The 27,414-nt window shown below is 44.5% G+C and overlaps 1 protein-coding gene across 50 annotated transcripts in view; it reads right to left on the minus strand.

The window, feature by feature from the left end:
* Window positions 1-27,414, minus strand: part of SORBS1 (sorbin and SH3 domain containing 1) — a 240,759-nt gene that overhangs the window by 53,961 nt on the left and 159,384 nt on the right. For 30 of the 50 annotated variants that reach the window (XM_049696700.1, XM_049696685.1, XM_049696722.1 and 27 more), the window contains 8 exons: window positions 24,362-24,534; window positions 22,609-22,672; window positions 20,698-20,772; window positions 20,308-20,370; window positions 10,681-10,728; window positions 10,422-10,551; window positions 8,615-8,729; window positions 2,856-2,939 (listed from right to left, as the gene is read on the minus strand). In XM_049696700.1, coding sequence (XP_049552657.1) covers window positions 2,856-2,939; window positions 8,615-8,729; window positions 10,422-10,551; window positions 10,681-10,728; window positions 20,308-20,370; window positions 20,698-20,772; window positions 22,609-22,672; window positions 24,362-24,534 — 752 coding nt within the window. The remainder of the gene's footprint in view (window positions 1-2,855; window positions 2,940-8,614; window positions 8,730-10,421; window positions 10,552-10,680; window positions 10,729-20,307; window positions 20,371-20,697; window positions 20,773-22,608; window positions 22,673-24,361; window positions 24,535-27,414) is intronic. The other 20 variants (XM_049696702.1, XM_049696721.1, XM_049696708.1 and 17 more) reach the window with 5 other exon arrangements.

A 27,414-nucleotide genomic window follows, 5' to 3' on the forward strand; every position in this document is an offset into this window, starting at 1 on the left:
AATTGATTCCAAGGTGCCTTCAACAGTAACTTGTGTATGTAATATCAATTGCGTGTATTCTGCAATTTGTAAAGTAAGTGCCACTGACAACTACCATTCAGCTTTAAGCACTTAATACAGTTGGATTGTTCATCTGGGGATGGAGATGTTTCCAAGTCACTGTTGGTAGCCCTACTCATTTACTTACTGCAAAAAATAAGACAGTGCTTACAAATTAAATTGGTTTTAAATAATCTTGCCCCAAATGGTCCCTGGAGTCTTAAATTAGTTGATATTCTACAACTCATTAGACCTAAAAGGTATTACAGTCAGGAGCTTGCTGAGACTTCAGCTCATTTTGGGTGGCTTTAAGTGAAGGGGCCAAGGAAGAAAGGAGTTCAGGCTAAATGTCTAAAGTTCTCGCAGGCTTTACTAGGGGGAAGTGGGTCCTAGGTTCACGTGGCGTAAAAAGGAGAAACGATGATCCACGTGGTTTGATAGTAGTTTTAATTTCATTCTGCTTCTGAATGACTGAAAAGTCTTCTGAAACAGCTGCCATGGATTACACCCCTCTTATTTACGTCTCTTGCTCTTTTGTGGCCCAGAGTTGATTGGGGTAGGAGAGAAGTGAAGAAAACATTTCTCCCCATCACACCTTCCTCCCAAACTCTGGGAGTCATCAACCTGGTTCAACCAGATAACAAGCCCACCCTCAGGATGACTCAGACCATAAGGACCCGTTCGCCTCAGTGCTGTTCCTCAGGATATAGGCATTGATTAAGCTATTTTGGCAAGTCTTCAAAAGTATCATCTTCTATTACTTTAAAAGACCTACACAAAACGAGGTAGTCCCATTTAAGAAGGACTCTAAGGTCTATGCAAGGAACACTCTGGCTTCAGAGAAAATGACATTTTGGAAAAGCATCTCTAAGTCTTTAAATAATTAAGAGGCAGTTGGGACAATGGGGTAGGAATACAAATTACAGGAAGGTCCCCGTACGCAAATGGACCGTGTTGTCAACATTTGTCTGGATTGGTTGTGTGGGCTCAGACTACAGTTTCCAGCAGAAACGATGCTAATTCACAGAGCCTATCTAAACATGCTGTGACTGAAATGCTGTCTACTGCTAACGAAGAGTATTATTTATGATGACAGATTTAATTAAACAAACCAATCACAATTAATTAGAAAAAAATGGCTTCATAACTTTTCCTAAAAGTTAATATTTCAGTAAAACTAAAATAGTTATTTGTTATCTGGCAAATGAAGAGATGGCTAGAAATTTGTGGATTCTGAACAGGGTTTCAAAACTCAATGGCATAGTCTCCTTATTATAAACAATTTAAAGCTAATATCTTTTGCTTTCTCTGATGAAAGTATGGCATTATTATTGCGTGTACCAATCATGGTCTTTTTTTTGAGGGGGCAGGGGTACATATTTCTGCAGGGTTTTTTGTGAGATAATTGAGCAGGTTTTAAGAAAAGGAAAAGGGTTAGAATACTGTTAAATCTTTGCATGTGGAAGAGACTGCGTGAGGTAGACTTCATTGATGTGTGAATGGTGGACAGCAGAGAAAACAGGGAGAGAGGGGCAAAGTGAGGTGTGTACCAAAGCTTTGGGGGGTGGGGAGGAGGAGACGGTACAGACTTTGGGTTGGATGCTTCCCTCTCTGCTGGTCATTAGGTGGCGCTGTTCATCCAGGACACCTCGGCTGACGTTAGGTGACAGTGTCAGGGAGGGGACAAAGTGGGAGGAATGCCTGTTCCTACAAGAAGGGGTGTTTGCAAGGCAGGTGCTCCTAACTCAGAAAATGACTGAACATTCAAACAAAGCTCAGCAATTCCAGAGCAACAGTTAAATTTCTTCATCTTCATTAAAAATGTACTACAGAATTGAACATTTTACTGAGCTGTAAAGTTAATTGCTATCTGCAAATAAAACTATCATTCTAAATCCTGGTGATTCAAGTGCCGATTCAATGCTTAAAGTCTCATACAAACATCTAATAAAATGTTTTATTTTTATACACTAAATCCCTCCACCTGTAAATTCTTTTTGCAGCTGTAATAATTAAGACTTTAAAGTAACTGGAGCTTTAAAGTCAGTTTCCAGTCATCTCCAGTGGAAAAAATGTGCTCAATTCTCCCTTCGGTTTGATACTCCTTTGGGTGCAAGGCCAAGAAAATCCTCCTTTAAGTGCCAAAAATCAATTTGTACCAAAGCGAACTCAGACACATCACAGGGAAGCTACAGGCTATTGGGCTGAATATTAAGTTTGCTAGAATTCCTAACTCTCATTTCTAATTTGGGGAAATATTATCCTACCTCAAAGAAATCATTCCCTAAAAGTCGCCTGTAACAGGATGGCATTCGAGGATCACCTCTGCATAGAGAGGCCCTTTTCCATTTGCAATGCCACTTCCCTTGCATGTGTGCTTCTAAAATTTCTATTCAAAGCAGTGACAATGCTGGTCTTTCTCAGTGTGTAATGTGTTTTCCTGGTTGTCTTCAGTACACCATGAAGTCTTTGGTCAAGGAACTGAATCAAAGGCCGAAATAATGCAATCTACAAGGTGTGTGATATTTGTTGCTAGTGGTGGGAGGTCCTGAAACAAGCAATGACTTAGCCATGTCTCCTGGGGGATTTTCTAGCAAGAAATACTGTCCAGAGCTCACTGTCCTTTCTTGGTGAAGTAAAGCAATGGAAAGCTCACAGGTTGTAGCGAGAATAGACAACCCCACCACTGACAGCCAACAAGGCTGCTCCCCACTTCCTGAATTCTTTACAAATAGGTCTGATTTTTTTAGCAGCAACAATGCATCAACAGCACTATTAAAAAAGGTGTCTATAACCACTGAAGCTATTAAACTTACCGGTTTCCCAAACTCCAATTCCGAAAAGAATTTATACCAAGGTTCATTCTTTAAATCTATCTCTTCTGGGCTTATATCCCGACTCTATAGGGGTTGGTGATAGGGAAATGGAAGAGAGAGAAGGATAACATTATGCAGAGATTACATAGGAACCGGCCAGTAGAGATGCAGTGGTTTCCAGAAATATACAGCACCTGCATTCAACAGCAGCGATCATCCATTTCTTTATTGACATGAGCAAAATCAGGGGAGCTGAAACAGGCGGGAAAGGATGTGTTTATGAAAACAGGCACACTGAGGTAGGGAGCAGTGAGGGAGTCATTCTCGGTCCCAAGGCAGAGGGACGACAGATGGAGAACGCTGCACCACACTGCCGCCTTCCCAACAGATCTGAACATGGGCATGACAGTTTCCCTTAGTAATTGTCTGAGTGGTGGGAGAAAAGAGAGCCCTTATCCCTCTTTACAAAGAGCTATTAGTTAAGAGCAAATAACCTGGGGAACACATCAAATGTTTAGCCATCTATGCCAGATGAGTACAGCAAACACTTTTCATGGGCTAGTACAGTTTTAGTACTTATTTGCAAGGCTGCCTTAAGGGTTTCAAAATAAGCAGCAAATACTGACACTTTTATAAAAGCCAATTTGTTAATACTGCATCTTTAATGGCACATGAGTAGGTGAGAAACCATGTCCCATACAGAGTAAAGTGAAAGATGATGTAAGTAAAAACAGTAGACACAAATGAAAAAACATTTTAAACAAGCATCCATGGGGGATGAATACAGACAGAATATACTTTGTGTTCTACGAAATAAACGTTAAAGAACTAGGGAGAAAATAAAGCGAGGGAAAAGCTGAACGAGACAGATAACAGAACGACAGGTGGGGAAAAAACTTCGGGGTTATGTTACAAAAATAAGTTAGATTTCTCATTTTATACGACTCTAAAAAGTAGTTCACAGACTGATAATATGATTCCATGGGATTTCATGTTGAATCAAATATTTATAAAGTTCTGGTACCTTGCTCTGTGGAAGAGCATGTGTTTCCGGAAATAATTAGTTGGAAAATGAATGCCTGGAAAGCAAATCAGGTTTCCCCTTAATAAACTGGAGATATGGTCACATCAGATAGAAGTGTTAGAGGCTCACGGCTTAATTCCTACGGGTATATACGTTTCAAAAGATCTTGATAGTCACAAAACAGATAGGTGGTGATATTCTGACAACAATATGAAATAGTAAATGTACATTTTCCACTGTGATTGAAAACATCATAAGAAACTTCACGCCCTCAGGGCCACGACACATGAGGTAGGAAACTGCAGATCCTGTGGACGCATCTCCAAGTGACTCCTTCCCAAAGCTGCTCCTCCTGGATACATTTTTCTTAACATTCCGTTAACAGGCCTTTTGTGGCTTATTGAAATGACTGTAAACTTCCTTAGTGACCTTTACCAATCTCTTCCAAAAATTCCTATAAGAATCTTTACCATTATTTCTACTTTTGCTTTAAATAGAGGAAAATATGGCAAAGCACTTTTCTTCAACAGAAATTAACTGGATAGACGTTAGTTGAAATTAAAGGGAAATATATATTGAAACAGAGTCTGCCCTCTTGAATCCAGATTAAAACCTCCTCCAACTGTCCTTAGGGGCGTAGGGCTTAAATCTTGGAGAATGCGTGTTCCTTCTCAATGGATTTTGCAATTATGTAAAATAATGGATTCTGTATTTATTCAGTGAAATGAGGCACAATATCTACAAAGACACCACTATTCAGGAGAGACAGTTTAGACACAGGGACACCCTAGATCCTTGTATGATGGGGTTCCATGAAACCTATTTCATGTTTATTATTTTAAAAGACTATTTATAAATTGCTCTCTGGGAGTAGTTTCTTTTCATTTAAAAAAAAAAAAGTATCAACTCTTTCAGGAAACTGCCTGAATGTTCTGGTACTCAGTCCTGAAAGAATGAACCCGTTTTATTGTCAAAGGTTGTTTGCAGATTGTTTTACTGCTGAGGTTAATGCCGGGCTGAGAACTGAGTCAGGAGGTATGTCAACCAGCCTGGACCCAGAGCAGCCAGCCTCAGCCCTCTGAGCTGCCAGAGGGAAAGTGAAAGAGGCAATACCACACAGCATTTGATCCTGCATTTATAACTCCGCTACAGATCCAAGTACAGGACGGACAGGCAGAAAACGTCCTTCTAGATGCAGAACAGGCTCTCTGTACTGGCAGGCAAAGCAGATTCCACAAGGCCAGGCTGAGTTCTCTGCTATGGGTGGCTATCTCTTCCCAGCTTGGCAAAATCCTCAGAAAAGGCAGGTGACTTGAGAGGAACACCTGATTGTCCTGAAGGACAGTTTTGCTGCTTGGACGGGAGCCAGAGACTAACTTCAGATTTTAATTAAATAATCTGAATGTGGCCCGGTCATTTACACGGCACTTTATACTGGTCATAGATCTTTAACCCACATTATCACACGTGATCCTCTCACTCAATGCTTCAGTGAGGCTGGCAGGCCAGATAATAATTTCATTTCATAGATGAAAACACTGTGGTTCAGAAAGGTTAAGCGATGTCCCAAGACATAAGGCAGAGTCAGAATTCGAACTCAGAACTCAGACCTTGCAATTCCTAGTCCAGTTCTGTTTACATTTCTCATACTCCCCATGAGAAGGGGGCGGGCCTGCTTAGTTTGTGGATGACACCAAGCTAAAACAGGAGCAAGTGACAAACTTGAAAAGTCAGGAAGGAATTCAAGGTGACAGTGAAATGGGAAGAAACCAAGTTGGGTAAATCCCCTTGTTTTACACTTTCAAATATATATCGTGTCTGTAATAACGATTTTAATGTCTGTCCTTCCTACTATACCCCTATGGGAGCAGGAACTCCAACATCTAATGCAGAGCTCGGCACATCAAAGTTATTCTATACAGCAGACCCTTGAACAGTGTGGGCAATTAGGGGTGCATGCAATCGAAAAATCCAAGTATAATTTACAGTTGGCCCTCTGTAGCCACGGTTCCTCTATATCCACAGATCCAACCAACCACGACTGTGTAGGGCTATAGCATTTACTATTGAAAAGAATCCATGTATAAGTTAACTGTGCAGTTCAAACCCATGTTGTTCGAGGGTCAATTGTATATATTTATTGAATTGAGCTGAAGTTCAGTTCTATAAGGGACTTTGGAGGAAAGTAAAAGGAACACAGCCTGAAAAAAGCCATTTCTGACAAAGCAGGGACTGACCAACAGGTCTCCAATTCCAAGACCAGAAGAGAAGAAAATGGACTCATACTATGATAAGAGGGAGGCCAAACAGTTATGAAGAACTTCAGGTGAGTTTGCCAGACAGCTGACTAGGTCACCAAGACTGAATCTCCTGGGGGGATTCTGAAGGTAGCACCGTGTTTATCTGTCTGGGATGCTGTGGGTTTGCTCCAGGAACAAGATGTGCTCTAAGGCAACCTTTACAGCCTACTCTTCAACTCTTTGTGTGAACAACAGATAGAGAGATGTGCCTGTGAGGCCACAATTTAAATTGCCAGGCTTAAGCAGACACGAGCACCTCCAACTGGAAAAGAATTGGGGGGAAAAGTGGATTTTCCCCCTTAAAAGGAGATGTGCATTTCTGAGAGCACATTTAGATTCTACACCTGTCTGTCTCTAGTTACTATACTTATTCACAGTTAACAACAACAAAAATGTGTGTGTGTGTGTGTGTGTGTGTGTGTGTGTGTATGTGTGTGGTGGTGTGGTGGTGGGGTGGTGGCTGTGGAAGGAAGGGGGTTCCTCAAATTCTGGTAAACCCGACACTGGAAACCAAAAGGCAGGACTCATGTACTGAAACTCACATTCCAATGTTTCTGCTCATGTGGCAAAAATAGCGGGAGAAGAAATTCAAAAATAAAGGACGAATTCAACCCCTGTGAAGAGTAGACTGTGAAAAGATGAAGATTCTCTCTGAAATGAAAAATGACTCTTTGGGAAGAACAGCGCTAAATAGAGGGAAAGGCACGAAACTAAAACAGCTGCACAGTGATGTTCCTCCCTGGCCAGCCTTTGGTGTTACGTCCTAACTGGGTTGGCCCAGGTCCTGGTACAACCAGGGGGCTCCCTGTGTGGGAACACCCAGACGGTGCTTGGCAATCCACGTGTATGGTCAGCGCAACTCCCCTAAGAGGGCCCCGTGGGCACTGTGCGCTACTTTTCGGGGTTTGTAAAAACAATATAAATGATCCCAAGGACTATGACATGGAAGACATTGTGGCCATTGTGGTATCAGTGAGAAAAATAAAACTATGTTACTGTTTTTTTTCCTAGTTTTGAATAGTGGTCAAATTATTAGGAACCAAGGAAAGGAGGAGGAAACAAAGGAGAAATTAAGGGGCAAGCCTTCAATAAATCAATGACCTTCTATGAACAATAATAAATAATAAATTGCCAATACAAAAGCACCCAAAGGCCTACAGAGTCTCTAAAATCATTGAAGTGTACTGACAGGTGATGGTGTGTCCACCACTTGTTATTCAAGTGTCGGGAATATACCCAAAGGACGTGACATTCTTTCTAGGAAGACCTGTATGGAGGATTACCTTTCGTACTTGTTACCGTCTAAGAGAGAGAGAACCTCCAATGCAGGGTTGAGCAGAGGCAAAATTCTCCGCTCCTCTCAGAACTTTTTGCTTAAAATAACTGTGGTGCACAGTAAATGCTGAAGAATGACGACTCTGAAGCACTTCTGTGACCTGTTGAACCTTTTTTCCTAATTAAAATTACTTATCCCTTTGTGCTTTTAAAGATGTCACCTTTTTATTAAAAGTCAAATCAATTATTCCTTAAAAACATGTAGAGCAAAAGAGGTGGAGGGAGAATAATTTGAGCCCTCATTTCAGAGGCCTACTTATTCTGGACTCAGTGTGGTAACAGCATTTTAATAAGAATCAATCCCCAGCATGATAATTCCATCCTGCTGGCACAGCTGCAGGGTTTATAGAGCTTTGGAAGATCCCTTTAACCATGTTCAGAATTCTGAAACCAGCTTTTTCTAATGAAGGGTGAATAAAAGGAAACGTGATCGGCAGATATGAAACAAATCAGTTTGTAAAAATTCTCCCCTGCTTTTGCAGGGTGGTCTGCTATGCCCATACAGGCCATTTTCCCCACTGATAATTGCTTGGAGATGCGAACTTGTATAGGGAACCATAAACCAGACTGAACATGAAATTCGTCCTCTCTATTGCACTTGTCAGAAAAGGAAGACCTAAAAGACACACTCTAACAGCCGGGGGCTTTTTTTCCCCCAAGTCACATCATCATATTAATTATTTGGCTTTTAATGATGTACTAGTAACTTCTACAAACTTTGCGCATGTTCAAATAAGAGTCACCTAAGAAACCCCAACTTTAGTCCAGTTAGTAATAAGCCTGATAAACGAATGGTTAGATGTTTAAAAAAAGACAGTGGCAAAATCCACCTTACATTACGAAATTTAAAATTAGTGAAAACCATGAGCAAAGAGAGCAACAAAGCCACAACGAGAGTATTCTTTCAAAGCATTCTTGGGACTTATTTTGTGAACACCTGCAAAAATGAAAAGGGTAAAAATGCTTCATATTTTCATTGTCTTCTAAACAAAGCAAGTCTATTTCAAGGGAGAAAGAATGTAATCCAAGTGCACACACAGTGCATCTGGATTAAAGAACACAGGCAGGGTGAGACAAAAGAACTTTAATATGCACATTACCATCTTTTCGTTGGTCAGAACGGAGGACTTGCCCGGCTGATACTCGTAAATGCTTTTGGGTTCTGCACGGTATTTTCTTGTATCCGCTTTCTTATCTGGGGGCTCCCAGTCGTTTCTGTAGAAAGCAAATCCTATTAGAGCTATTTTCATGAAAATTGGCATCCGACAGGTCAGACTTTGGCTGACTCTAGTCTAATCAAGGAATTTTTATATCCGAGGCACAAAATCGGACTCCGCCCAAAGCATTTAGTTGTGCTGGTTTCCTTCTTCAAACAAACAGATCCCTGTGTTCGCTTCACAAAAGGCTTGAGGTGTCCTGTGCTCACAACCAGACACTGGGAAGCAGAGAGAAGAGAAAGAGAAGAAAGGAAGCAGCAGCAGCGGCAGCAGCAAAGCTTGCTCTGGAAAAATCCTTCACCTTGCTCTGCTCTCAGGAGCTTATCATTCCCCAGACATGCCTGTACTTCCCACTCAGGCTAGTGCAGTGAGAGAGAATGCAGGTCCCGGAGCCAGGCAGCTGTGGCTCCAGCCCTGCTACAGCACTTGCTCGCTAGCTGATCTGGGCCAAGCACTTTGCCGCTACCTACCTTAGTTTCCTCATCTGAAAAATGGGGTTTCTGTAAAGATTAAATGAGACAGTATGTCTCAGCATGTAAATCACTTAGCAGAGCGCCAGGACCCCAGGAACCACTCAATAAATGTTATTTGTTATTATAACCATGTTCTTCTTCCCTATTCCACACCCCATCCGGTAATCATCAAAACTGCAGCCTTTGGCACAAGTACTTAACCCGATCCAGTGAGGGATTTCAGAGGATACATGAAGCCTTGGAAATTATTTGCAAAATTTTTATACATGCACATAATTGCACTTTGCACTGTGATATTATATTCAGTTTTTCCTGCAAGGCTATAAACTTCTTGAAGGCAGGGACGATGATTTATGTATGTTTATATTCCTCCATAGCATCTGGTTCAACCCGCACACAGAATGTACCCAGTAGGTGCTCGATGAACGCACTTGTAAGGATTTATGGGTATACCCAGCCTTCCTTTCAGAGTAATTATCAAATTCCTCAGGCAGATGTCACTTACGTATATGTGGGATTTCAAAAACAGCCGTTCATTTGTCTATGAAGATGGAAAAAGTTTGGAGGTGTGAAACAGTGTGTATTTAAAGGAAAAATAAAGAATTCAGTTTGGCCAGGGCCTTTTTGTGGATTGAGAAGTGGTGGAAGATGGAGCTGGGAGACGCATGGGACACCAGTCCAGATGGCACAGGAGGTTGCTCCAGAGGGCAGAAGACTCAATAAAAGATAGTCGGGTCATCCGGTGCGGGCATTAACAGATGACTGATATCATCACAACCACGCGAGCCTTATGCTTTGATAATGTGTTGAATAAATAAATAGATACTAAAAAGCGTGGCTTCATTTTAAAATTATATTCTCCGCTATGGGCCCCATCAGTATGCACAGAGTATAAAAACACATGACAAATCTTACGGCTAAGATTTCTCTTGGGAAGAGGTAAAAAGGGATGATAATTATCGTCAACATTATTAAGTGCATACTGTGAGCCAGGCACTACTAGAAATGTTACATGCAGCATCTTGTTTTACCCTTGCAACATCCCTATGAATGCAAAATATATCCCCATTTTACAGATGAGAACACTGAGACTCAGAAAAAACAAGTCACTGCTAATAAGTGACAGAGCAGGGATTCAAACTCAGGTCTGCTGCCTGACCCAGAGAAAGAGATTGTGTATGAGAACCTCAAATCACAGAGCTGATGAGAGCACTTACCTTTCTGGGCTTGATTTTAGCGAGGAAGAGCGGGTCGGGAGGGGAAGCGTGGCCGACCTCTTAACTACCTTCTCACCATCAATGTAGTTCATCTCACTTTTTGAGCGCGGCACAGAAAGGGGAGATTTTGCTGGAGAAGGAAAAAGTGGGTTTTAAAAGAAAGACTTAAAACAGATGAAAACTGAAAACAGGAAGATGTCTTCCCTCGTTCACCACTCTCCCTTCCTCCCCTACAGCCAAGAAATTCTAAGTCACTTACTGTCTTCAGAAAAGGAATATCGAGGAGAGTACAGATCTGAATCATCATCTAGTGAACAAAACAAAACGTGATCAGGAGATATCCGGCTAAGGTAAGAGAACCGAGTGACACGTCGCCCACTGCCACTGTCCTGCACCGGCATCCAGCCATACCCGGAAGCCCCGCAGACAGAGGAGGAGCCCAGCACCAGAAGCTACACCACGGCAAACCACAGTTCAGAGCTGGGTTTGGAGAACCCACCCAACCAAACAGACCTGTAGTCAGGAAGGTACATTCATGACGCCTGGGGAAAGACTGCTCCTGACACCCAGAAACGCATGGGGACAAATAGCCAGAGGCCCTCTCGAGAGAATTTCCACAAGCAAAGCTGGTCCCCAGCCTGGCTGAGTGGGAAACGGGCTGAGATAGATGCCTGGGTGCTCACGCTGTCTCTGGTCCATACTGCTGAGTTTCATGGAGTCCCCAGGCCTGCTGGATGGGATGGGGAGGCCTGGAGGTGTGGGTTCTAGCTGCCCAGCTCAGCTGTGACCCATTTCATATGCTAGGGTTCCATATACAATATCATGGAGCAAAGAGGTACTGCAGCTAAGAAAACACTTTGAGAAACCCCTCATAATCATTTGTTTTGATTCCACCTCAAACTGGCTCGAGTAGCTTTCCTTCCTTGGAACCCCACATGCCCTCGGCAGATGGGGTTACACAGTTTGCTCTGCAAAGGTGCTGCTCACGGAAAGTGCAAACACACATGGGTTTCTGTGGTGGGAGATGGCTCTCAAAGGGCACAGCACACGTCCCTAAATAAGTGGAACACCGACTGGGGCGCTAAGACTGGCAGAACAAAGACAAGATATAAACCCTTCGTGGAGATGGCTGCGTTGAACTAAAAATGAGACCGCAGGTTCACTGACGAGAATAGGTTTTTCTGCTGGGACTGTCCTGGAAACCCAGGATAATTAATCACTACATCCACGATCCCACGAGGGATCACTACATCCCTCCAAAGAATTTCTCCAACAAGAGTTAGGCTGAAACAGCCTCTCCCGTTTTCTAATAGCTCGCTAACCTGAATTCAGAATTCATGAATATGGAATGAAGACCCAACTCCTTCCCTTAAAATCAGTACCAGCTCTAACAAAGCACATGAACTAGCCTGCAAAGACAAGTCAGAGAATCCGATGTAATGTGTCGATGGCTAAGTGTCAGTCAAGTCCTCATCTCCACGCAAGTCATTTTAAGTTTCAGAGCAGAAAAGGCCAGAATATTTTATAAAATGTAAATAAAGCTCACACTGCTATTATTTTGAGTATTATTCAACACCAGTCTATCTCTCCTTTCATCTCCCCATTTTATCTGTCCCAGCTCTCCCCAGCGCCAATAATGGAAAGGCTTCAGGTACCAAGATATCTTTTATCCTTCCTCCCTCCCTCTTGTTGCTTTGATATTGACTAATTCTTATCCTCAAAGTTGAACAGGGCTTTTGCTTTTTAACACAACTTCTGATTATTGTGCTGATAAAATGCCACAGCCCCAAAGAAAACGAAAAATCAGCTTTGAATGCAGAGATTTGATTGGAAAAATGGTGCCTGCCAAACGAGTAGTTAGCTTAGTTAGAGACCAGTGTAAGTAGTGTTTAAAATCCAGCCTAGCATCTTAGCTCAAAACACTGTCTCTCTCTGAATCATGGGGAAATGACAGCCTAGAGCAGATGGTGAGGTGAGGGTTAACTTATAACCTCGCTCTTGAGGTAAGCAGCACAGTTTTCATGAGGGAAAAATGGCATTTTAAACATTCAAAGATCTTTGAAAAAATTCTCAGCTCTTTAAAAGTTTTTGCTCCCTAGAGCTTTCTAATGTGGACTTCTAGAGGACTTGTTAAAGGAAAATGAGAAACAGTTCTTCTGAGATGGAAAAAAGAAACAGCATGGCTTGGACAGTTAATCCGTGTATTTTGAAAGTTAGAAGAAGTAGGAAAGAGAGGGGTGGGGGGTGAAGGCAACAGAGAAGTTCGAATGACCGAACCTTCTTAAAGCTGTTTCTTACTTGGGGTAAGTGGAAAAGAAATCTCCCCCGTCTCAGGCTAGCACAGGGCAGGGGTGTCTCCGTGAACTAGCTTTTCATTTTTCCCAGTGTCCACAGCATCCAAGTCTGACACGTGGATTTCAGTTCATTGACTTTCAAGTGGGCAAACTGAAGTTGCACAGATTCATCTGAACACTAGCAGTAAGGACGAGTTCCAGGGGATGTATAATTTATTCTTTAAATATGTAATGTTTGTCTTGCAAATCTAATGGGAGAAAATTTTACCTACATTTATGAATAAAAATAATAGCTGCTCCCATTATTAAGAGCCTAATAGTAACTGGTAATTTACTAATATTGCCTCACTTAATCCTTGCAAAAACTCCTGGAGGTATGTAAATATCTATCTTAGAGACAAGGAAATTAGGGCCCAGGGAGGTTAAGCAAATTTGCCCTTAGCCATACAGTGAGAAAGACAAAGCAGGAATGGATTCAAGGTCTTTCTGACCCCACTTCCCTACCTATGCTGCCCCTCATCCCTGTGATAGGGATGGGACTTTGTTCTACCCTCATCTGCCCAATCCTGGGGAGAACTGTGGCTATTCCATTACCATTTTTATTAGGGAAGAGGCAGGGGAGGGTGTTCTTTTGAAACTCGAGTCACGCACTGCAGTGCTGGCCAGGCTGACTTCTAGCCCTTGAAGCCTTTGCTCTACTTTTCTGCAACACGCCCCCCCCCCACCCCCCGGGGACATTTAAGCAAGTTTTCTGAGTTACCCCACCACACTTCTGGCTTTCCTCCTGCTCTTCTCCAGGGAAATGGGTAAAACTAAGTCACTCTTGCTACATCTTTCACTTGCTGCTTCTTGTACCTTCTCCTGGCAGGCTAAGTCTATACTGGAACAGGTGGAGATGCAGCTGGAAATACATTGAATGGGAAAACCGGGTGTAAGGTTCACCTTCTGCATTTCTGTACACCAGAGCTGGCCAAATATGTGTGTGTTTAATCATAGTTGAGACACACTAAATGAAATGTTTCTCAAGTTGTCTATGAACACAGATATCATCTATGCATGAAATCCTGCTTTCACTCTTTCTCCAAGAGTCCTTTCAAAGAACGTCCCAGTGGGTTCAGCAGAGCCGGGATCTTGTGATTCCTGCTTGGGGTGGAGCCACACGCTGACTGTGTCCTTCAGAGCCCCAAGCAGCAAACATCAAATCTTGGCAGCAATACCCAGAACTTCCCGTGCCAGTGACTTCCAGAAAATTCTAACACTAAGCAGCGTTTACTGGGGGTGAACAACTCACTGCTGAGCCCTGAAGACCCCTGCCGGGCTTTGATGTTTGCACACCAGTGATTGCCCTCTGGGCTTTGGCAGTCTGTTCTTGGAGGCTCCATTTGGGGACAGCTACTCTCCTAAAACTGCCAGGAGGCACATAATTGCCTTTCCAACCACAGTAACTTTAAATAGACTAAAAAAGACTTCTTCAGTTTTTTTTTTTTTTTAAAGAATTTATAATAATCTTAAAGACACTGGAGAAAGTGCTGTTTGTTCTATAAAAAGTGTGTAATTGACCAAAATGGGATGACTGACTAAAAGCAGTATTTGCATAATCGCTTGCCTATATCAATTAAATTTCAATTTTATGCATTTGTTAGGCCTTTAAACTTAAAATTATTTTTCTAATATCAGTGGCTCATTTTTAACACAATCTTTTTCCACTGCTCAAATTAATCCCTTTTCCTGCTTTACCCCACACACTGAGGAGGAGAAAGGATAAAGGGGTTGAGACAGACAGACAGACACACACACCCCCAACAAACAAAAATGGTCAAACAAAAATGTACGCAGAGGTGGGTATAGAGGCTACGTGGGATTGGGGAGGAAGAATAAGAAAAAGGGGGAGTGGGGCAAGATGGTCAGGAAGAGTCCAGGGAGCTTGGGGGAACAGACCCAAATCTATGTTCTGGTTGGAAGCAATCAAATTCTAAACATTGAAAAAAGATCAATATAGGCTGTTAGAATAGCTACAGAAGACAAATTCAGAAAAAAGCAAACGTGAGGAGTAAAGAGAATGAGGTGGAGCAGGACGGGAATGAAAGGACCAGAGGGCTGGAAGACAACTCACCGGCCTCATCTCCCGGGGCGTCCCTCCCTCGAAGGTGGAAAGAGACTCGCTGCTACTCTCTCTTAACTATCTCGCAGGTCAGACTTCTGCGCTTGCTAAGCAGAGGAATTCTGGGCAGCTCTAGTTAGGGGAGCAAAGGTGATGGCTGCAAGCACTCAGCCCCTCCTTCGGGCAGCACTCGCTGGAGTTCGGGCACAGATCCTGGCCAGGCATCTTAACGATAGAACCATTTGCTTGAATTCAAGCAAAATAAGGCTATTCTTAGAAATCCTTTAAGGCCAGTAGAGGATTATCTTAACTCAAATACAGATATGCTCGGGAAAATCAGCCTCCTGAACCCTTGCCTTAGTGCATCCCCATCTAGGAACGGGGAAGAAGCTCAGTGAGACTGACCACTGTGGCGTGGTAAGTCACCACAACCTGAGGATGTCCTGAGGTTGGGTCTTTTTTTTTTTTTCTTTTTGCGGTACGCGGGCCTCTCACTGTTGTGGCCTCTCCCGCTGCGGAGCACAGGCTCCGGACGCGCAGGCTCAGCGGCCATGGCTCACGGGCCCAGCTGCTCCGCAGCATGTGGGATCTTCCCGGACCCGGGCACGAACCTGTGTCCCCTGCATCAGCAGGCGGACTCTCAACCACTGTGCCACCAGGGAAAACCCCTGAGGTTGTGTTTTGAGTCACTTCACCAGGAGGTGGCAGTGGCCACCATCAGCCTGACAGCAGTGGAAGAGGCATCCAAAAGCAAGGGAAAAAGCTGGTCTCTGAGATTTCACCCTTGGCTGATACGATAGCCCTTTATCCTGACAGGGCCAAATGGATTCTCGCCGGCATGGACCACAAAGTAATACACCAGTTACTCGGCTTTGCTGACTTGGAGGCATCATTTGAAAATAATCTCCCATTTTCTTGACATGAAGCATGTCAAGAGAGCCAGCATCATCTGGCCATGTTCAGAGTAGGAAAGCGTGTTCTTTTCAATCTGTATTCCCCACTCTCATTCTATATTCAAATCCCCAAATTTGCATTGGCGAGTATCTCCTTCCTTTTTTTGAGGATGAAAAGGGTGGCATTCCTCCACTGCAGCGGTTCTCAGCCCTGATCATGTGCCAAATTACTGGGGGAGCTTTCCTAACCTCATATTCCTGGATGCCACACCGGGAGACTGGCTCAGCCGAGCGAAGCATGACTGACTCAGAAGCAGGGCAAGCTGGATGCCTGGAGTTAGGCATCAGAGAGCCCCTGGCGAAGGGGCCAACCAAGAACACAGAGGGCAGCAGGAGAGGGAAAGGAATCAGCAGAGGAAATAAAAAACCCATGTCTGGGGGACCCCAGAGACCTGGGCTTGGATCCTGGCTCTGCCACTTGCTGTGTGATCTTCCACAAATTATTTAACCTTTCTGAGCCTCATACCCTTTATTGCCAAAAATGAGGACTTACCTCATGGGGTTGCTGGGAGGATGAACATGAGGTAACAATTATGATGTACCCAGCATGGAGCCTTGTCTTCAGTAAGGGCTCAAGACAGGGCAGTGCCAAGCACGTCACTGCAGTGGTTGTGCTATTATCACTAGTAACAGGGTTCCACCACAGGGCTACTTCCTAAGGCTGGAGGCAGTGGAGGAGTTTCTGAGGCTGTTTCTCCACAGCATGTCCCTCTGGCTCCTGCTTCAGGAAGAAACCATGGGCAGGATGTCTAGCAGCCCCTCCATGGTCTGGGTGCAGCAGTGGGTGGCGCAGGCTCTAGTCTCTATCAACATCCCCTCTCCCCACGCCCACAATCAGAAAGACCTAGAGGCATCTCAGATGCTGGGAAGGGACATGTGCCTTTAAGAGAGAGACTGGAGTATAATTCACAGACAAGTAGCTTTGGGTCAGAAAGGAAGGAATGGTGGGCAGGAGAGGGTGGGTCAAGTGAAGGTCTAAAAGAAAAAGAAAGTAAAGTTATCCCCAAAGGATTTCTGGTAAATTCTTTTTATTTTTGATAAGCTTTCTAGGGACCAGGGTATATAGAGAAATTATAAGAAATAAGTCTTCTGAATTCATTCTACGCTTCCCAAATTTCCTAGCCCTAATTCCTCCCAACGACCCCATGAGATAAAGAATAATCAGACATAACCCTTGCTCCTGTCCCACAGAGTGGTGTCAAAGATTATAAAATGACTAGAAGTGACTGCACCTTGTTGGAATTTACAGGCTTCTTTACAAGTACATTTTAAATCTCACTGATTAAGACATGATAATTCTATTTATCTTCTGAAAGTCTGGCCAGAAGTTTACTTTTTCACTGTAGCTGAGGGCGGGGCGGGGGTGGGGGGGAAGGTTGCTAAGCTTGACACAAACTTTCACATAATCCTTCACTATTTAGGAGAATCAGCTTTGAGACACTTAGAAATGTCTTTTTTATACTTTATAATCAACTAGAATTTAGACAAAAGGCAGCCGCCCTTAGGCTAGGTTTTGATAGGTTTATTGTAAATAATTCTAGTTTCAAATTCTGAGTTCAAACAAAACAAAAAAACAGCAGTAACAACCGTCTCCTCCCCACAGGGGACAGACTCCAGAACGACAGCTCACATTTCTCAGTAAATCCGTCTATTTTTTAATGCTCGTTAAAAACTATGCGTAGAGGCTGCCTTGGTTAGGTGCTAATCCATCTTTAACACCCTTCTTTGAAAGGGATAACGCCTTCCCATGTTAAGAAGGGTGTGCAGAGCCCAGGGCCACCGACGGGTAGCACTGGGGCTGGAGTGGTACCAAGGGCAGGGCTGAGGAGGACCTGCCAGGACTCACAAACATCTAAACCACAAACCTGAGACTCTCATTACTTAAAAAATATTAAAATGAAAATAACAATTCTTTAAAGTGAGCTAGCTCAAAGATTTCTCTCATTTGTAAAAAAGCCTTCATCTAATTGAATACATCTGTGATCTATGTCTGAATCTGTCATCTAGGCAAGAGCGGGGGCGAGACAGAACCTACCCTGTTTTTAAAAAAATCTCCAGGGAAGAAGACTTCTTAGAAACTTGTGTTGAAGTCTAATCATCTTGGTTATTATGAATCTTTTATATCCAATCTAATTTTCTTCCTCTTTATCCTTTAAGATGATTTCTTCCTTTTTGGTCTTTGAAAATAAAAACTGGTAAGGTCTGCTTCCTAAATTATAGGTGAAAACTTATCATGTCATCGCTTACTTTTTTTCCCCTTTTTTGGCTGCATTGGGTCTTTGTTGCTGCACCCGTGCTTTGTCTAGTTGCAGCCAGCGGTGGCTTCTCTTGTTGTGGAGCACGGGCTCTAGGCACGTGGGCTTCGGTAGCTGTGGCTTGCGGGCTTTAGAGCGCTGGCTCAGTAGTCGTGGCGCACAGGCTGAGTTGCTCCGCAGCATGTGGGATCTTCCCAGACCAGGGATCAAACCCGTGTCCCCTGCATTGGCAGGAGGACTCTTAACCACTGCGTCACCCTTAACCACTGTCCCAACCCTTATTCTTTATGCCTCATGGTAAAATAAGCCCGACTTGACGTGTACCACCAAGCAGACGGTATCGTCAGCCAGGGCTGCTAGGTGCTGCGCCTGATGACATGGCAGCGCTGGGTGTGAGGCCAGAAGGCAAAACCCTTGTCTTCAGCTCAACAGGCTGCCTGGAAGCTGCTGGCACTGCCTGCGACAGGCCTAAGGCATTCTTCCAGGCTGATGGGAGTCACTGTTTTTCTCCACAGGACTCTTCCAGGTGGCCTTCCTCTGCCCATGTCTATGGGACTCTACACCTTCAGGCATGCTGTGTGCTGGTCACCTTCCCTAGAAAGGGATCCTATCTTATGAGTGGGTTGGGTTCTCCTAGTCCAAATAAAGCACAAATCAAAAACTGCATTTGATCAAAATTACCCTAAAAAAATTTCTCACTCATCCAGTTCAGTTCGTTGTTTCTGAAGCAATGCTTTTTGGCTAGAATCAGCACCCCAAGAGCAAAAAACTAGGTTATCCCACACCAGATAGACGCTTGCTGGAAGCAAGGAGGTCGCTGTTTAAAATGAAATCAACAGCTTTTAATTTTTTAAGTATCAGTTCCTTCCGTAGACTTTTCTTTTTGTTCACAATAGGCATGAAAGGGTTGGAAACCACCGGGCACATCACAGGGAGACTAAAAATGGAATATGGTATTTGAACTGAAACTGTATCTAACACATCTCAGCATGTCATCGCATATATGTTAAGTGATCGGTAAAAGTCTGGTGAATGACTGAATGGATGACTTCACCAATGACGAGGCGGGTTGGGCAGGATGGTTTGCTGAGCTGATTGGAACAGAGAAGCACTTGAAGACGGGACTGCGCTGGGCTTCATCCCTAGGAAGAACTCTGCTTCTGAGGTCCAAAGCCTTCACTCAGCAACACTCTTCAGGCATGTGCTGAGGACCTACTGTGTACCAGCAAGGTTTTCTGGGGCCTTCTGGACACGCGCTCTCACAACTGCCACCACGCTGGACCCAGTACGATGAAGCACCCTTGTCTAACTCCCTGCCTGACATGAACTTGGGAGAGAAGAGGACATATCTTATTCACGGCACTGTCCTCACTTCCAAGGACAGCATGTGGCACATGCAAATGCTCAATACTACCTGGATGAATGAAGCTCAGAGCACTCAACATCTCATCCTAGAAGAGCATTTCATCAAAGTGCCTCCTGCCGACCCCACCCACTCCTCTCTTTCTGGGTCACTCATCTAAAAATCAGACAATCCCTGTGATTAGAATAATTCTCAGGATGTTGCCCTTCACTCACCTTTTAGAACCTTCTTTGACACCTAGGCTATTTACCCCAGAAAAGAATATCTTTTTAGATACAAGTGTGGCCATCCTCCCCCAGCAGGTCCAAATTCCTAGCCAGGTCTTTCATGAAAAGGTTTCTAGCTTGGTCAAAACCCTTATTTTCAAGGGCTATCATCTCCCACCACGACTGAATCCCATACCTGGATATGTCTTGGGGAATTCCCTACCAAGGAGATCTACCTGGAGATACACCCAGGACAAGAGGGGCCCAGTGGAGGGTTAGTTGCACATATGGGAACCAGGTAATGTTTCTCTTGCTGACGCTGGCACGTCTACCTCCTGCCCATGAGCCATAATGACTCAGCTTCCCCGAGTCAGTGCGCTGCCACCAGCATCACGTGACCACCCCCAAATACAAAGCCCTGGGTATCTGAGTACAGGCAGCTTTTCCCAGAGCCCCACACGTTCAAAGTATCGTAACGAAGCCACACTGGTTACCCCATTAATCTTGTAAACTCCAAGGGAACAGGATTAAAATACCACCTGGATAGACTCCTGTTAACACAGTCAGCAAGGAGCAAGAGAACACCACAAAACACAAGGTTAGAGGGAAGCAAATGATGGGGAGAGAGCTCTTAGCAACCAGGAAGAACCCCAAGGTGAAAAAGAAAGTAACAGTATCGGTACAAAGAGAGGCACATGATTTTCCTTTAATTACCTTCAGATTTAGGACTAGGAGTAGATGCAGGAAACTGGTAGGTAGGAGTGTAAGGATTGTCCTCTGTAGCAGAGAAAAGCAGTGGATTTTGAAACTATCCACCACGAAGTGGAGGAAGTGACAAATCTCCAATTGATTCTTTCAAATGACTGATTACCTAGTTTAGTGTTATTAAAGCACACGGCATCACACTTGAAAAGAGATTAATGAATTAGAAAGGACTTGGTTATTTTAACACGGCACATTCATGCAAATAAGTGCAATAAAATTTCTGCCAACCAAAAGTGACTATCAAAACAAAATCTAAAAGCCAAATCTTATTCCTAAAATGGAACTGTAAGAATTAATTTAAGGCTAGGACAACAGATACACTGTCTAAGTTCATGGTACCTTCAGAACTTTGCTGGATTTCAGGAAGTTCAGGGAATTTGTACGTAGGGAAATAAGGGTTTTCTTCAGGAGTGTCTAGGCAGAGGAGCAGGTTTGGTAGAGAGAACAGAGGAAGATACAAATGGAGAGAATGAACGAATAGGAATCCACACACAATTCAGGCTCCTTGAATTCTGGAACATACTAAGCTTCACCAGTGATGAAAGGAATTCAAATTGCTTCTAAAAATCCAGTCCTTTTGCCTGAATTACTGAGACACGTCTAAAGACACAATATCATTTCTCTTCTTGGACAAAGAATTCCATGAATACAGTCTCCAATAAGCAAAAGGCATTTAGCACAAAGCTTCAAATTTTCACCTTTTATGGGAAAAAAATATTAAGTATGCTAATAAATTGTGTGTAAAGAAAACAACTGTCATCAAATGATTTTTTTTAAAAAATCAAAGCTTGTGCTGTAGACATTAGAATCAGGACAAATTAGTGGATTCTTAATTTTTCAAATACCTCTGCCTAGGGCAGGTAGTTTCGCTCAGAATCTGTAATTTAGGTTGAGTTATCATCTATAATATATGAGAGGACCAATGCTGCCTGAGGGGCAGAATTACATATTTTTCACATATGCACCTGTGTCTCGGCATTTGGGCCGCCAAAGCTGGATCTAAAGGTGAGAGACAGATTGCTGGGGAAATGGACATTGGCTTTAGGAAGTGACCAGTGCAACTGACACCATCTGATCAGACAGCCAGCATCACCACCGTGACTGAGCTCATCTACCTCAAAAAGAGTGAATTTACTCTTGGCTCAGAAACACTAAATACTGAGCATCTCAAAATTTAGAACCAAATTGAAGAGGGGTACCCCCAGGTTCATTCTGAGCACTGCAGGAGCTAATTAACAGTGATGTTAGCTGGCAGCCACAGTTAATCAGACAGACTGGTTATCTGCGGCACAGGCTGACCAGACAATGATCAGACGCTTTTCCTTTGCCTTCGTGTGTCTTCTGTGCCAGGCAGCCAGACTGGATTTGGCCACAGGGAAGGACAGGATGCTCTGCCTGCAGGAGGAGTGGTACCCTTCTCACAGTGCAGCTGCATCCCTGCCCAGCAGCTGAGTGGCGGCACAGGCGGATGAGAGCTGTGGGGCTTGCAACCTGCCTGAGCACTGGCCTGGGGTTCTCCCACCATGCTGGGTCCCCTGCTGGCAGCCCAGCAGGCCCCTGATTTGGAAGCACTACTCTCCCAGCTTGAGCGGCCTTTGTTGTGTCAGCTCTGGACTGGCTCTCAGGGCTCCCTGCCAAGTGCTGGCTCCCAGCTGGGGAAGATAATTTTTCACATTAACACCGTCATACAGGTGCACCATGCGTCCTACTTCACAAGGCAGAATTTGCTCTCATTTGGGCCCTGCCACACCCCTCAGAGGAAGGGGAAGGGAACAGACGCAGAGAGGTCCATGATTGGCCCACGGCCACATAAGTGCTCGGGGGACTGAACCCAGACGAGAACACTTTTTAACTCCCAGTTCATGCCTTCTCAACTTGCTCTGCCTACAAGGCAGTCATGGGCTGATACCGGGAGGTGCACCTAAAGCCAGAAGCAGGTGGGAGCCGAAGCTGCTCACATCCCAGGCAGGCAGGTGCTAAAGAACGCGGGCAGAGTGCTGGGCTCAGCCTGCTGCATCCCCAGCATCTGGGAGGGAGGACTTGGGAGCCGACCTGAGCTCCCACATGTGAGGCAGGCGCACAAGTTCTCCCGCCCCCTCTGCTCTTGCAGGTGCATGGCTGGGCTCAGGCAGGCCCGGGCCTAATGAGGTCAAGCTGCAGGGCCCAGTCTTCCGGCCAAGTGAGTTTAGGTCCTCACCACAATAGTCAACATATAGGCACAGCACAGCTTCTACAAATGAAAATCAATACCTCTGTTTAGTTTGTGGATCTGCTTAAACATGGTCTTGTACCAGTCTTTCGATCTCTCGGTGTTCTGGAGAAAAAGAGGAAAATAAAATGGAAATCTCAGCACGTTTCGGAACTTCCATGATTGCGAAAGCAAAATGCAAAGTGACAACAGTCAAAACTCATGTAATTCTGTACATCACTGTGATCTTACATTGAAATCTTTTCTTTTTTAAATGCAAAACTGTTGAGAAAGAACCGACAAACCAAGGGATTCAGACCTGAATCTGCGAGGTAATATTTGGTCAAAAGGATGCAGGTTTTGAAACCAGTGGACAAGGATCCACTTGAAATGTGTCCATTCTTAGGTAATTTTTAGAGAGAACCTCTCTCCATATATAGATGACTAAACTGAAGCAAAGCCTCCTAGAAATGTAAGAAACAAGGAACATATGCTTATCACCCATTTCAGGTTACTCTGTAGAAGTATCTAAGCCACCTGCATAGGGCTAGATTTAGAACGTATACATTAAAACGTAACCCATTATAGCATCCAATGCCAGAGAGTTTCCATCCTAACCACAAGCTGGGTTGTTTTTTAAGATAAAAATAAAACAAGGAAGGAGACAGGTGGTTAGATCAGATACTTCCACTCCCACCTTACAGATGAGAAAATATGATACAGAAAGTCAATGGTCACAGAGCAGGTGAGGTGAGAGGGAGGGCTGCCCAACAGGATGGTTAGCGGGAAGGGTCTGCTCTGTCACCCACAGGTTGTGCAATCCTGGGCAAGTAATCCCGCCTGAGTCCCTGTTTCCTCATCTATAAAGTGGGAATGATATTAATACCTACCTTGTACGGTGAATCATGTTTGAATGAGATAATGCATTAGCAAACGAACAATGTGATCATTATTAGCAATAATTCTTTCTACTACTACTTATTATTATTGGAATACTTATTATTCCTTAGGACAACAATTCTTTTGAGGCTTAGCCCACTGCTGTTTCTATCAGCCTCCCCCAAAGGGACACAAAAACCTGTCCTTTGCGCAATGGAAATCACAGAGAAACACATCACAGCCAGTGTTCTGGTTCTGGCACATGGAGAGAGATGGGGTTCACCCCAATCCAGGTGCAAATGTGGGGCTTCTCTGGGATCCCAGGGCCTGCAGGAGGCTGGCGGGCCTGCACAGCGGGGAGGGCTACGCCAGGGCTGCCACGAGACCCACCCTGTTCTGAGGCCTTGCAGGCTGAATCCACCCTGTGTGTCCCTGAGAGTCTCCCACTCTCCCTGGATGATGGGCTATCTCCCATCCAAGGGAACTTCTTCCTGAACGCATGGTGGCAGGGACCCTGAGCCTCGTACTCTTCCCAGGGTTCTCTAACCCTGGACTACAGCACAATAACAAAGGACACTGGGAAACACAGCTCACGACCTTCTCCTCTTGAACACACACATGCCTGAAGCCTCTCAGAAGCTCTGCCACAGAGGAAGCAATCTGCCTTTGTTCCACCCAGCTTTCCCCCACATTCATCTGACCATGAAACCCTTTCCTCATGGGTTTAGAAACAGCTAACGTATGCTTTGGGAAAAGTTGTCACCCAGCTCTTGGAGGCTCTGCAGGCCTCAGTGGGCTTAGAGAGAAGACAATGCTGAGGACCCTCCTTTTGAGGTCTCTGCCACCCACAGACGGGGTTCACATGGACCCAGGGGTGGACACCTGTCACTGGCTCAGGACAAAGCCTAAGAAGGACCTGTAGGTCCGCACTCGTACCCGGAGTGGGATGCCCACACCATCCATGGAAACATCGCTCAGGTCCTGAGTGCTCTTTGCCACCCGCCTGCTGTCATCCTTCACCTTCTTCTCAGCAGCCCTGCCAGGGGAGGTGGGTTTTTCCTGAGTTGGTGCTGAGTCCTGCTCTCCCACTCTTCTTTCCGAGACAGGATCTGGAAAAGAAAAGCAATCATTAGCTGAAGCTCTTCTGGTGGCTCCAAAGCAAATTCCCCGCAAACAATCCCGCTAGGGTAGAGTGTGTCTGCCAGTTCTCAGTTGGAAGTTGTGCCTAGAGCAGGGGTCAGCAAACCATGGCCCAGCCCCCGGTTTCTGTAAGTAAAGTTTTATTAGAACACAGCCATGCTCTTCGCTTACGTATTATTTACTGCTGCTTTGGAGCTACAACGACAGAGCTGAGTAGCTGTGACAGAAACCGTATGGCCTGCGAAGCCTAATGTATTTACCGTCTGGCCCTTTTTTTTTGTTTAGTATTTGTTTTTTATTTATTGGATGAAAGATTAGATTCTGTAGTGTTTTACAATTTTCAAAAGTTTCACACACATGATTTCATATAATCCCATAATAACCCTCTGTCCTCCTACCCTTACTTCGCCCCTCTCCCCTTCTTCTTACCCCACTGGTAACCACTAGTTTATTCTCTATACCGGAGTCTGTTTTTTCGTTTTGTTCGCTAGTCTGTTGTATTGTTTAGATTCCACAGATAAGTGATATCATGGCAGCATCTGTCCTTCTCTGACTTATTTCACCAAGCATAGTGCCCTCCAAGTCCATCCATGTTGCTGCAAATGGCAAAATTTCATTTTTATGGCTGAGTAGTATTCCATTGTGTACATACCACATCTTCTTTATCCATTCATCTGTTGATGGACACTTAGGTTGCTTCCATACCTTGGCAACTGTAAATAATGCTGCTATGAACATTGGGGTGCACGTATCTTTTCAAATTAGTGGTTTTGTTTTTTTCAGATATATACCCAGGAGCGGAATTGCTGGGTCACATGGTAGCTCTATTTGAGGGTTTGTTTTTTTTTTTTTTGAGAAACCTCCATACTGTTTTCCGCCCATTAGGCCCTTTTAAAAAATGTGTGGACAGTGTGGTAAGTGCCCTATAGATGTCTGTACTTGGTGCTCCAGACATCCAGGTAGTTCTGACTTTTCTAGGAATTCAGGGAGCAGGTAAACCACACGAGGGTGGCCAGACACTACTTGAAAGTTCTTGTTTCCCCTTGAGGAAGTCACTTAACTTTTCTGTGCCTCTGTTTTCTCATCCAGAAATGGGGATAACACTTCAACCGGCCAGCTCACAGCAATGTTGTGAGGACCTAATAAAATAGCTTACGCCAAGTGCTCAGAAAACGGTAAACTGCTAAATGCACATTAGAGTTTATTTAATTTCATCCAGGATTGGAAGCTACAGAGAGCTAATAAACATACCACGTGTGGCCTATAGATTATAAAATTACTTAGTGTGTTCTGTTATTCCAAGGCATGTCATTTATTTATGGGAGGCATTTACAAAGCACCTGCCAGGTGCTATGCGTTCACATGTGCTGTGGACACGGGGGTGAACCATTCCCAGCCTGGCCTTCAAGGAACTGACGGTCTAGTGGGCAGAAAGAGGAGAGCCAGCAATGAGAATGGAGGCAACCAGTGCTGACAGAGGAGTCCACATCCCACTCCGCTGAGGAACTGGGTTCAGGCACCACCTCTCAGAAGGGTCAGCCAGACAAAGGAAGTGAAGGGTGCTCCTGGCGGAGGGAATGGCATAAGCAAATGCCAGGGGCCTCTGGACTACTCTGAGCTTATTATGGGCCAGGCAGTGTGCTAAGCTCTTCACGTACATTATCGCAGCTCACCCTCCCAGTAACTCTATGAGGAAGAAACTATCATCATCCCTCCATTTTTTAAAAAAAGAAACAAGTAAAATTAATTTTTATTTTATTTACTCTATCTAAACTATCATTGCAACATGTAATCAGTATAAGCAGTTACTAATGAGGTGTTATACACTCTTTATCTTGTACCAAGCACTGCATGTGAGCGTGTGTATTATACCTACAGCACCTCTTGATTTGCATTAGCCACATTTTAAGTGCTCCATGGCCACACGGGGCTGGCTAGTGGCTACCATACTGGACAGAACAGCAGTAGAGTATGAATGCCCATCTAACCATTTATTAGTGCTGTGGTTTGCATTGAGCTTTTCAGAGTATCAGTTACTGGTCCATTAAGTCATCCCTCCATTTTTAAAAGACAGGCAAGGGGAACAAAGCACAGAAAAGTTAAAGTAGCCTGCCTGAGGTCACACAGCAGCGTGTGGCCAAGCCGGGATTTGGCCTAGTGTCCACCTGACTCCAGCGGTCCTCGCTGAACCACATCCTGTCTGGCCTCCCTCCAAGGTGGGACCAAGGTTTCGAGCCTGGGAGCCTGGCCTGATCCAAACAGAGAAGTCAGGAAAGGGAACTGGGCTGGGGAAGGCAGGGAGAGAAGGCTGTCTGCACTTAGGGTAACTTTGAGGGGACAGCGAGACACTCAAGTAGAAGTGCCCTGGAGACCCTGAAGAAACGTGAGAGTGAAGCCCAGGGAGAGGCCCCGGAAGAGGGCGATTCTGGAGCCATCAGCACAAAAGTGATGGCTGAAGGCAAGGAGATGGAAGAGGTCAGTGGAGGAGATGACAGCAGAGTCAAGGGCCGAAGTCATGCACGAAGGAATGTCACGGATACAGGCTGAAAAGCAGGAAAAAAAAAGGGTTCCCAGAAGCTTGCAGCTGTTGCTAGAGGGATAGGAGATGAACCGGAGAGGAACAAGTGAGGTGTCACTGAAACCAGAGAAGACAGAGTTCCAAGAAGTGGGATGGTAACGCGTCAGAGGAAAAAAAAGAAAAAAGAAAAAAAGAAATTGAAGCAGAGGAAGCGGCATTACCTTAGGCAAAAAAAGAGTCACAGGATCTCTCTGAGCGAGAAAATTTCAGGAGGGGAGTGAGGGCAGATGCCAGATTTCAGGGGCAGGAAGCGGGCAGTTAAGTAGGGAGG

The sequence above is a fragment of the Orcinus orca genome, chromosome 14 (genome assembly GCF_937001465.1).
Source record: "Orcinus orca chromosome 14, mOrcOrc1.1, whole genome shotgun sequence".
Taxonomy (NCBI): domain Eukaryota; kingdom Metazoa; phylum Chordata; class Mammalia; order Artiodactyla; family Delphinidae; genus Orcinus; species Orcinus orca.